General features: G+C 48.4%; 1 protein-coding gene across 2 annotated transcripts in view; it reads right to left on the bottom strand.

The window, feature by feature from the left end:
- The window catches only part of ACADSB (acyl-CoA dehydrogenase short/branched chain), a 96,832-nt gene that overhangs the window by 42,386 nt on the left and 42,123 nt on the right, over window positions 1-12,323 (bottom strand). For both annotated transcript variants that reach the window (XM_068111213.2, XM_068111212.2), the window contains exons 2-3: window positions 4,820-5,006; window positions 3,960-4,060 (exon numbers count right to left, since the gene is read on the bottom strand). In XM_068111213.2, coding sequence (XP_067967314.2) covers window positions 3,960-4,060; window positions 4,820-4,934 — 216 coding nt within the window. In that variant the 5' untranslated portion in view covers window positions 4,935-5,006. The remainder of the gene's footprint in view (window positions 1-3,959; window positions 4,061-4,819; window positions 5,007-12,323) is intronic.

Below are 12,323 nucleotides of genomic sequence, written 5' to 3'. Positions count from 1 at the left end.
CAGGCCGCCACAGCAAGTTCAGCCCGAGAGCAGACCGCAAGATGCTGAAAGAAGTCTCTAAGAACCCCAGAATGTCATCACGGGACGTACAGGTAGCTCTTGCCACTGTTGATGTCAAAGTGCATGAGTCTACCATTAGAAAGAAGCTGCACAAATTTGATCTACATGGGAGGTGTGCCAGGAGGAAACCTTTGCTGTCCAGAAAGAACATCAGGGAAAGACTAAAGTTTGCCAATGAACACCGAGGCAAAGACCAGCACTTCTGGAACAATGTGCTCTGGACAGATGAGTCAAAGGTAGAGCTATTTGGCCACAGTACCAGAAGACATGTTTGGCGAAAACCAAAGACAGCATTTGACCACAAGATCCTGATACCAACTGTAAAGCATGGTGGGGGAAATATTATGGTTTGCGGCAGCTTTGCTCCATCAGGGCCTGGGCAGCTCACCATCATAGAATCCACCATGAATTCTTCATTGTACCAGAGGGTGCTTGAGGATAATGTGAAGCCATCTGTCGGAAAGTTGAAGCTCAACCGAAGGTGGACCTTGCAACATGACAATGACCCTAAACATACCAGTAAACCCACCAAGGAATGGCTGAAAATAAAGAAATGGAGGGTTCTGGAATGGCCAAGTCAAAGCCCGGATCTAAATCCCATCGAGATGTTGTGGGGGGATTTGAAACGAGCTGTGCATGCAAGAAACCCCTCAAACATCACACAGCTGAAAGAACTCTGCATGGAGGAGTGGGCAAAAATTTCTCCCAGTCGATGTCAGAGACTGGTAGACACTTATAAGAAACGCCCACTTCAGGTTGTTTCTGCCAAAGGGGGCAATACCACCTATTAAAGCCAAGGGTGTACTTACTTTTTCCACATGCGAAATTTGCATTTATGTTTATTTAAATTACTAGGGCATGCCCGTACTATATATATATCTAAAATTATATCCCCCCCCCCCCCCTCTATTTACATGAAATGGTTTGGTCCATTCGCCTAGGACGTGCCCGTACGTGGGTGCCCGTTCCTTGCCAAAAAAAAAAAAAAAAAATGTCTTCGCCCATGCATGCATGGGCGTGCCCATGGGCCCATGGGCGTGCCCGTAAGTGCGTGATGTGACCGTACAATGAATGTATCATCCCGACGCCGCAGCTCGGATGGCGCTGCAGTTAATCGGGCCTGTATCGGCAGAGTTATTATAAACGTGTACTACAATCGATCGTACCTTACAGCGTCTGCTCGCCACGTTCAGCATCAGTACGTCGTCACTATGACTATCCGTAAGTCCGGAAGTGACGTCCTCATTTGACTGTCCGGAAGGTCGCATATCGCAGTTACGATGAATCGCAAATTAGTTTTAATTAGTTTTAAAACATAGTTTAACGCCAACATAGTTTGCCAACGTGAAATAAATGAATACGCTCTCAAATGTGCCGTCCGAGGCAGAGTCTGTTCGGCACGTTCGGCACACGTGATAGCTCGCTGCTCTCTGATTGGTTGAATCGTTTTTTGGACATAGCTCGGTAACTACTTCTCCGATTAATATGAAACCTTGAAAAGGCACATCCTCAGGTCCCCAGCAATATACCTGGCAAGTTTCAAGTATATCGGACCCGTGGTTGTCGAGAAACAGCGGTCACAGACACACAGACATACACACAAACAAACACACACACAGAGATTACTGGAATTATAGATAGACTAGGGCATGCCCGTACGTGGGTGCCCGTTCCTTGCCAAAAAAAAAAAAAAACGCTACCCGTACGCTCTACCCCGCCCGTACGCCCGTAAACAAAAAAAACAACGCTCTTCGCTTCCGCCCTTCGCTCTGACTGAATTGGGAGAAATAATGCGCATAAGAAATCGAGAAATTATTATTTTCTCCGGAAGAAATCGAATTACGAACCGTAATGGCGCACGCGCTCGGCTCGGCTCGCTCTCACATCGGCCACGCCTACGCAACAACGCGTTCTGTGATTGGCTGCCGGAAGTGCAGTCTTCACTGTCCGGAAGGTCGCAAATCGCAGTTACGATGAATCGCAAATTAGTTTTAATTAGTTTTAAAACATAGTTTAACGGCAACATAGTTTTCCAACGTGAAATTAATGAATACGCTCTCAAATGTGCCGTCCGAGGCAGAGTCTGTTCGCCACGTTCGGCACACGTGATAGCTCGCTGCTCTCTGATTGGTTGAATCGTTTTTTGGACATAGCTCGGTAACTACTTCTCCGATTAATATGAAACCTTGAAAAGGCACATCCTCGGGTCCCCAGCAATATACCTGGCAAGTTTCAAGTATATCGGACCTGTGGTTGTCGAGAAACAGCGGTCACAGACATACAGACATACAAACATACAAACATACAAACATACAAACATACACACAGAGATTACTGGAATTATAGATAGATACAATGGACTACAAAATGTAAATGTTTCATGATATTTGTTATATTATATCACCTTTATCTGTCAATATTGTTGAAATTAAGATCAAATAGCTGTATGTTGAAATATGTTGAAAAAGTCAAAACTTTACATGGGGTGTACTTACTTTTTCCCGTGACCACATATATATACAACAACAACAACAACATGCATTTTAAGGCCATTTTCCCTGCTAGAGCGGGGGTTAGCCTTGCTAACCATGACAATCTTCTCCATTTTGCCCTATTTTCTGCATCTCCCCTTGTTAACCCCCTTGCCCGCATTTCTTCTTCCACCATCTTCAGCCAAGTCTTTCTCGGTCTTCCCCGTCCTCTACTTCCTTCTACATTCATTTCCATCAATCTTCTCAACCCGTCACTTTCATCCTTCCTCAACACATGACCAAACCATCTCAACCTGTTCCTCTTCACAGCATCAATCACAGGCTCTATTCCCATCATCTTTCGCAATTCATCATTTGTCTTCCTCTCTCTCAACAATACTCCGCACATCCACCGAACCATTTGCATTTCCACCCTTTCCAGCCTTCGTTGCTGCACTACGTTCATTACCCATGTCTCGCTCCCATAAATAATAACACTTCTCACACATGCAGCATACACCTTTCCCTTCAGCTTCAACAACACTCCCCTCCTCATCAGCACGCCACTCAGTTCCCGAAACTTCTTCCATGCACATCTCACTCTTGCAACCGTTGCCGAGTCTGATCCACCTTCTCCATTCAGCATGTCTCCTGGGTAGCAAAATGTTTTCACACCTTCCAGCTTCACGCCGTCTCCAAGATCCAACTCAACATTTCCTTGGAAATCTCGGTCGATCGCTGAATTAACGCCAGGGGGGTTGACTCAGCCTGTCATCCTTCCGAGGTCGGCAAATTGAGTACCAGTTCACTGGTAATTCCCTGTGTGTCGCAAGAGGCGACTACAGGGTTGGCGGCAGGAAGGGCATCCGGCCATAAAACATTGCTTCAAAAAGGGGACCATGGTGCCCAAAAAAAAGGCCAACCCCTGCTATGCGGGGGAAAATGGCCTCTAAAGGTGTTTTGTTTACATCGTTTATAAGCCTATCATTATTTTTAGTTTATTACCATGATTTATTTGGTTTAAACCATTGGTTTATTACCCAATGGTGAAGAATCGTTTTAAAATTCTCAGATCCGGATCTTCACCAAAACCTAAACATTTCGTCCTTGTCACATACCCAACCTCTCGACCAAATTTTGTCCGAATCCGTCCACACCTTTTTGAAATATCATGCTATATATATATTTTTGCCCCATCTCTCAATGGCGAAGAAGCACTCAAAAAAAAAATAAAAAAATAAAAAACTCAGGAGATGCTAGCTGTTATAATGTGTGATGTCTTACTGCAGAGATATCCTTACAAACGGCATCACTGTGCTACACTCTTCTCATGTGCTTTGATAACGATACAAATAAAAACGAGCGTCTTTCTCTTGTTTATCTTCTCATCACAAATGCTCCATCTGTTCCACAACATTTGACACTTACTCCATTTTCAAAAAGCCCTTTGATAACAGATGGATGCATTTCCGATTTCCGGTCCATTTCAGAGACGAGAGGTGCAATCTTCTCCTGAGCAAAACGTGCAACTGTCAAAAGGAAAAAAAAATACTAAAGGAAACAAAAGCATTTGAGGAAGGATTTAAATTTATTCCATTTTGTAACTGGCAGTGGAGTTTTTTTTTAAAGGAGTAAAGTTTTAAAAGCGCATCATTAAATTTACTTTTAGCAAAACTTTATATTAGGTAATGGATTCTCATTGTATGGTGCTAATACAACACACGTGTGTCACTTTGCACTCTGTTAGCTGATGCTGATGACACACCAAGTGATTAAACTGGTACCCGATCTGGCAGCTGAGGGGGGCATGCATTACTAGTGAGTTTCTGCAGCTGTAGAGGAACCCACGTAGGGTTTGAAACAGCAAAGGGCTTACCTTGGTGTCGCTTTATACAGATTTATTTAGCTCGAAGGGCGGGGGAGTTACTACATTTATTTATTCATTTAACAACCCCGTGATGTCTGTGCCTGCCCCATTGTTCTAATCCCTATTCCTCCACCCCAACCCCCCAGTGAATTTAAGCTTATAAACTGTGCTCGATCAAATTAATGCGATGTTAATGTAGCACAGGCTTGGTGCGCCATGGGTCAAATGGCCTCCTTGTGTGCTAGAGTTCCTTGTGCATCCCATCATCCAATCATTGACTGGTATTGATATCTGCTAGTTATAAAGTGTAGCTGATCAATCGAGGAGAGGTACAGATTTACACAAATGTGAGATCTAAATAAGCTCAAAATGCAAGCAAGATGTAAAAATATATATTTATAAAATAGCAGATCAGCCTTACCTGCCTCACGCATCATGCACTCGTCTTCACTCAAGGAACGTAGAGGAAGATTACGTTTAGGTCTCCTGATTACATCATCCTCGTGGTGCTTTCCCGCCTGGTCAGCGAGGCTCATGAGTCGTACACACCGAGATGGCCTTGTCACATGGTTGAAAGAGGGCGGAAAAAGCCATCGAGTAATATTGACCTGGCGTGGGCAAAACACTGTATTTCAAAAGAGAGAACTCGATACTTGGGGAATATCATCATACTATAATGGAGCTATGATGACGCGTGTATGTATGTATGTATGTGTTAGCCATTAGGGTTTAAACCCCATGACTCAATTGATCATAACATCTGAAATTATATATTGTGCTTCTGAAAACTGATTTGAACTCAGCTGCAGAGGCGGGAGGACAAAATGTGGTTTCTAGGCTCGAGGTGCAGGATACAGGAAAAACCTGTGGATCCTTAGCCCAGTAAACAAGTCCTTGAATGTATGTGCCAGACAGAAGATAAAATGCTCACAACCCACGTACAGGGAAAAACATGTTGCCAAACGCCTTCTTCACAAAGGGAATAATTAATTATATATCTTTGTAGTTTCCAGTATGTCTCCTAAATCAAGGACGTAACCAACCTTGGAAAAGAAATATAGACATTACATATCCTTTGATTGTTATGTATTCAGCATGTGTATTCAATCATTAATCTACTATTATGCCTAGTGTCAAGAAAACCATTGAAGGTATTATGAGAATATTTCCTTCGGCCTGCGCTCAGGTCTGATGTGTTTAGATAAAGAGCCAAAAAAGGTCACCCTATCCTATGCTTACATCTTTTCAGTCTAAGTTTGGCCTTCTGCAGGTAGGGACGATGGTAGGTGGGTCTTTACGGCCCGGTTTCCTTTGTCTTTAGCGCAGACTCTTATCTGATATTTTTGCTATATATGAAATGCCTATTTGCTGATTTTGCAGCGAGTGTCTTGAAAATGCCTGCTGCGTGTCAGGCGGTGCATTCTTGAGCCTTGCTCCACATTGTGTGTTTGTAATCGATTTCATTAAACATTGCTGCTCTACTCCTTGTTCTCCTTCCTTCCCTTGAGGTCATCGACCCACAACCTGGTGTCAGAAGTGGGATCATCCAGGTGTGCAGACGAGGTGGTCCCTCACGTTCCAGGTCGGGAAGGAGGCCCTGCCGGCCGGCATCTAATTTGGGTAAGCTGCCTTTGCACATCGAAATTGAAAGCCTCCTACCTTACTTTGGATGTGTGGACCTCTGTCGGCTGTACTACCTGGCTTGTATTCCGAACCATATTTCGTTTAACCAGAGCAGTAGTGGGTAACGAATCGATTATACAGGGCGCCCGAGATAAGGAGGGATACCCCTCAGGTAAGCTCCCTGCGTGGGAAGCAGGTAGACCCCTATGTGGGTGATAGATAATAGGTGTTAAGTTTACTCCGGTGTGAGAACTGTGTTTAAGGTTAGAGATCGGGGGGCGACCCGATCTTGGGACTACCAGGAGGGATTAACCCAAGGAAGGTAGGAAGATGGGTAATAAGGTAGGAAAGGAGGGAGAGCCTTTGAAGAACACTCCAGCGTTTCACATGAAAAGAGAACATGGGTATGCTGCTTTGCAACCGGGCAAAGCATGGGCTGTATTGACCAAGGGTCTGAGTACGCCTTGGCCAGAGGAAGGGTCATTTGCAATAGACAAGTTGGATGTGCTATATGGGGCTTTAGATGCCCTAGAGAAGAAGAAGAGTCTCCCACCTGATTCATGGAAGGTCTATAGTTGGTGGAAGGTGGAGGCCTTGAAGAGACAGGCAGCCTCCAGACAAGCGAGTTTGCGAGGAGAGTTGGGGAAATACCAGGATGAGCGAAAACGGGGTCGAAAGAAGCAGGATAAACAGATGAAGGCGCTTGCAGCGCAGACAAGCCAGAGGCTAATGGTAGCCCGGATTAATTCTGATGAGGAGGAACAGGATGAGGAAGATGAAATCCCTGTTTCCTATCCCCCCCATGGTCCAGTCCCAGGATCTAAGGCACGTACCCGACACCAGGGCGCTGTAGGGGAAACAAATGGGAGACCCCCTAGAGTTCAAAAGACCCCACAACCATCAGCCCCTCAGGTCGAGGACGATGGAGATAGTGGCACCGACACCCCGGGGTTTCCACCCCCGATAGGTCCAGGTCAGAAAGTATACCCTTCACTAGTGGAGTATCAGGCACCAGTGGAACGTGCGATAGAAATAAAGGGGGTGTTCCCCATGCGATGTGCGGGACTAAATGCAAACGGCGTGGTAGTGAGGGTACGGGTGCCTTGGAAGGAATCTGATTTAACGGCCATGCAAAGGAGGGTTCAGGAAATGTTAATCGACCAACCCATGGAGATAATACACTTGCTTCGCGATTGGGTTACAGATGATGCCCCGGATTGGAGAGATATTTGTCATTTGGGAGCATCCGTCTTACCACCAAGGGTATGGGAGAAGGCCAAAACTCTTTCATTATGGCCAGCAGACGACCCCATAGCTCGAGTGCCACCCCTGGGAGGACCCGAGTGGGTCAACTTGAAAAATCTTCTCCTGACTAGCATTGGCCAGGCGCTAGCGCCACCTGGAGGACCAGATTGGGGAAAAATTGGCAACATAAAGCAAAAGGCAGGAGAATCAATCGGCGATTACCGAGAGAGAATAGAAAAAGCAATAGCTCGATGGGGCGGATTAGGGTTAATCCAAATCGGGGACCTACCCGCTCCCCTGGTGAACAATTATCTAGTAGAAGGGCTTCGGCCCGTACTGAAGAAACAAGTGCACGCCGTCCTTTTCGGTTGGAAAGGAATGGGGACCAATGAATTATGTACAAAACTCGAACAATGTCCGGGCTCCGCCTCGGAGGAAAAGAAGGAAATTAAGGACGAAATGTTGCAGATGTTGGTAAGGGAAAAATTGGCCCAGCAACAAGCAACAAGAACAATGGGGAGCAAGAAGAAGAAACAAAAGGGGGCAGAAATAATGGGAAGTGACAGTGAGAGTGGGTCAAGTGATGACGAGACACTCGGTCCGGCACTGCAGGCAGCTGTGATGCAAGTACCCCAGGGACCACAAGGACCTAGTGGGCCAGTGAATCAGACGTGGGGACAACCCCAACAACCCCAACAACCCCAATGAGCCGCTCCACCATGTTCTGTGCTAGGTCCCCCGCCGGCCTATTGGCCACCACAAACACCCATGCCAGGATGGGCACCGCAATGGGGACCCTCCAATATGGGCCCCACCCCATGGGTTTCCCCCAATTCGGGCATGCCATACGGGCCTTGTGCCCCAGGCCAACAGATGCCGAGAGGAGGGCAAGGGCGCCCACCTCCCTACAAGGGGGGGCGAAGGCCAAACCTACAAAACCAACAGGGGGCTCCAGGACAGGGACCCCCAGGGAGAGGGGCATGCTTTGAATGTGGGCAAATGGGCCACTGGAGACGGGATTGTCCAAATTGTCCAAGGGGACCACGAGGGCCCCAGGGACAGCAAGGGCCGTCATATGGAAATGCCTATTGACGGGACGAATGCGGGCCGCCAAAGGAATGTCCATTGATAACGATGACCCCAGATGAGGAACCGACCTTGACGTTAGATGTAAATGGACAGCCACTAGAGTTCTTAGTGGATACTGGTGCGACTCGCAGTTCTATCAATAAGGGACAACTACCTACCTTGAAACCCACACACAAGAGCGTCCAAATCCAGGGCGTTTCGGGAAAATTAGAAGCTCTCCCCATATCAAAAGAAGCCCGAGTAATGTTCGGACCACTAGAAGCTAAGCATGCATTTCTCATGACCACTACTGCCCCAACTAATTTACTAGGACAGGATTTGCTGTGTCGATTAGGTTGTAACATTGCGTGCACCAAAGAAGGTGTATACGTCGACGTCGGAGAATCAACCGCGATTTGTTAATGATGGCATTACAGCGAGCCAGCCCCACCGTGTATTGGTGGCGGTTGGAGGAAGGGGCTCTAGCAACATGGACCCATGTGATCGACACGATTGGCGCGCAGACGCAAGAAATTCGCGATTGGCTAGAAGAACACCACATAGCCACAAAATTGAAATACAACCCGCCGCACTGCACCGCATGTTATGACGCGACTGGGAGCGATGATTATTATTTAGACATGGTTGCGGCAGCCTTAGGGGAAACCTCTGATCTTCAATTATCACACATATGGATTGGCCGAGAGGGAATTGGAATTGCGGTAACCTTGTCGCCGCGCCAGAGATCGAAGGCTAAGTACCCCGAGGGGATGGTAGCGCATGTTACCCTTAGCACCGCCAGAGGATGGCCACCCGAGAGCATTGGATGGATGATGGACCGTCTGCGGAAAACGCCAGTAAGGCGTCGATACGATGTTGAACACCGAACGGTCCATGTGTTGGACAACAATGAAGGGTTCATAATCAATTTGGCACCTCAGGACAGACGAGTTAGATTTCAGATGGTGGAACTACCACCCAAAGCGGCACACATGGTTAGAGCGGTCCCCACAACCCCAAGGGACTCCGATGGGTTGCTCGACACCGTCACCCCGTCACTATGGGCGCAACACGAGAATGAAGTTGGGCGCATTAGGGATGCACCCCCATTGGTGATTCCAATTAAAGAGGGGTTACCTTTACCACACATTCGGCAGTACCCACTTCGGCACGAGGCCGACGCAGGCATTTTTCCGGTGATAGAATCGCTCGTGCAGCAGGGAATAATAATCAAAACCAACAGCCCATGTTACACCCCAGTTTTCCCAGTGCCAAAACCAATGACAGGAAAGTGGCGATTTGTGCAGGATTTGCGGGAGATTAACAAAATAATTCAGGGTATTCATCCGGTTGTACCAAATGCAGAAGTTCTGATGACTTCCATTCCGCCAGAGGCTACACATTTTACAGTCATAGACTTGTGTTCCGCCTTCTTTTCAGTGCCAATAGCTCCAGAGTCCCAGTACCTCTTCGCTTTCACCTTTAGGGGGCGATAATTCACCTGGACAGTGCTTCCGCAGGGTTTCGCAGATAGCCCCACCTTGTTTTCACGGGCGCTGCACCGCGATCTCGCGGATGTCCAGTTGGAAGGCGGCTCGGTGCTGTTGCAGTACATCGACGACTTATTAATCTGCTCTCCATCCAAGGCAGCCTGCGAGACGGATTCACTAGCGCTGTTAAATGCGCTCGCCGAGAAAGGCCACAAGGTAGGCCGGGAGAAATTGCAATTTGTGCGGGAGATAGTTACATACTTGGGACACGCGATTTCGCATGGGAAACGTGAGCTCAACGCGAGCCGGGTCACTGCCATCATGGAAACCCCGTTGCCTCGTACACAAAGGGAGGTGGTGCGATTTTTGGGAATGGCAGGGTACTGTCGTACATGGATAATTGACTATGCGTTACTAGCAAAACCTCTGTATGAGGCGACGAAAAACGACCAGCCACGGATGGTGAACTGGACTGACAATCGAATACGCTGCTACGAAGGGCTCAAACGAGCCCTGGTAACGGCCCCAACCTTGGGCCTTCCCGACTATAAAAAGGCCTTCACACTTTTCACCCATGCAGTAGGGGGATTCGCGCAATCCGTGTTAACTCAGACTCATGGAGATAAGGAACGTCCGGTAGCCTATTTCAGCAAAAAGCTTGATGCGGTAGAACAAGGCTTTCCGCTGTGCTTACAAGCCGTGGCGGCTGCCCGATACGCAGTTGAGCGGACGGCCGACATAGTAATGGGACATGCGGTCCTTTTACAGGTACCGCATTGCGTTCATACGCTACTACAACAGCGAAACACACAGCACCTCACAGCCACTCGACTGATGCAATACGAAACGGCATTAATTATGGCACCTAACGTAACGGTGATGCGGTGCACCGTTCTTAACCCAGCGACACTTTTGCCAACAAAGGAGGAGGGAGTCCCGCACGTTTGTACGGACGTGGTCCAGTTAATATCGACGGTAAGGCCTGACCTACAGGACACTCCGCTACAGGAAGCCGATCACACCTATTACGTCGATGGTTCAGCCAAACGGGCATGGGACGGATCCCTGTTATCTGGGTACGCAGTATGCTCGGATACAGAGACGGTCGAAAGCGGCCGCCTCCCGCCCACCTGGTCAGCACAACAAGCTGAACTGTACGCACTCACGAGAGCGTGCGAAGTAAGCGAGGAAAAGGCAGTAACAATTTATACTGACTTGGCATACGCACACGGAGTGGTCCACGACAAAGGGGCCATATGGAAAATGAGAGGGTTCCTCACTTCAGCGGGAGCACTCATCAAAAATGGGGACTTAGTGCGAAATCTGCTTCATAGTATTATGCTACCACGTGAAATAGCTGTAGTTAAATGTCGAGGTCACCAGCGTACAGACGACGCTGTGGCCCGCGGAAACGCCCGAGCCGACGAAGCAGCAGGACAAGCGGCAAATCAACAGGTTGGGTATAATATGCCAGTAATTATGCGCAAACAGGGCGCTAAAGCGACCGCCCAGGTAGACGTTCCGACACCCGCACCTACAGAGTTCGATGTAATACAATTACAAGCCGCGGCCTCAAACGTAGAACATTAAGATTGGATTAAATTGGGAGCTCAGCGCCCCGCGGAAGGACAAATGTGGACGATTAACGACAAACCCGTGGCACCGCGAGCTTTATTGCCATGGTTGGCACGCATGGCGCATCAAAATGGCCATGTGTGCCATAGGGGGGTGATGAGGCAGGTCACTTCCACCTGGGCAGCACCAGGCCTTTCGGCTGTGGTTACCATGGTCTGTCGCTCGTGCGCTATATGTCAACGGCACAATAGGGGGGCTCCCCCCAGGCGCTGCCACAACGCGGGCCACCCGGCTCCGGTCGGGCCGTTCTGTCATATCCAGTTCGATTTTTTCAATTTACCACCTTGTATGTCCTTTAAGCATGTATTGGTAGTGGTGGACATGTTCACCAAGTGGGTAGAGGCCTACCCATGCGTCAAGGCTGACGCTATAACGGTGGCCAAGTGCCTTTTGCGGCACTTCATATGTCGATTCGGAGTCCCGCAGAAAGTGTCGTCCGATCAGGGCGGGCACTTCACAGGGGACGTCATTAAAGCCGTGTTAAAGGCCTTGGGGGTGATACAGTCGTTCCACTGTGTTTACCACCCACAATCGGCGGGACTTGTAGAACGAACGAATGGCACACTGAAAGGTAAGTTGGCAAAGATTTGCGACGAAACAGGCCTCAAGTGGCCGGAGGCCCTTCCGCTAGCGTTAATGAGCGTGCGCTCCACTCCAGGGCGCACCACTGGTCTCTCTCCGCACGAGATATTGATGGGTCGACCCATGAGTTTGCCGGTATCAGCGCCAGTGGATATGGCAGCACTTGAATTACCTATCATGGATGACATGCTTTTAAAGTTTTGCATAGGTCTGTCCCATGTGGCGCGCAGCATACATGAACGTGTTCGGGAGGCCCTGCCGGAGCCAACAAGCAAGCCTATC

Source organism: Myxine glutinosa, chromosome 3 (assembly GCF_964187855.1).
Source record: "Myxine glutinosa chromosome 3, kmMyxGlut1.1, whole genome shotgun sequence".
Lineage (NCBI taxonomy): Eukaryota > Metazoa > Chordata > Myxini > Myxiniformes > Myxinidae > Myxine > Myxine glutinosa.
Note: the sequence above shows the minus strand (reverse complement) of the source record. Positions and strands in the feature narration are given on the sequence as shown.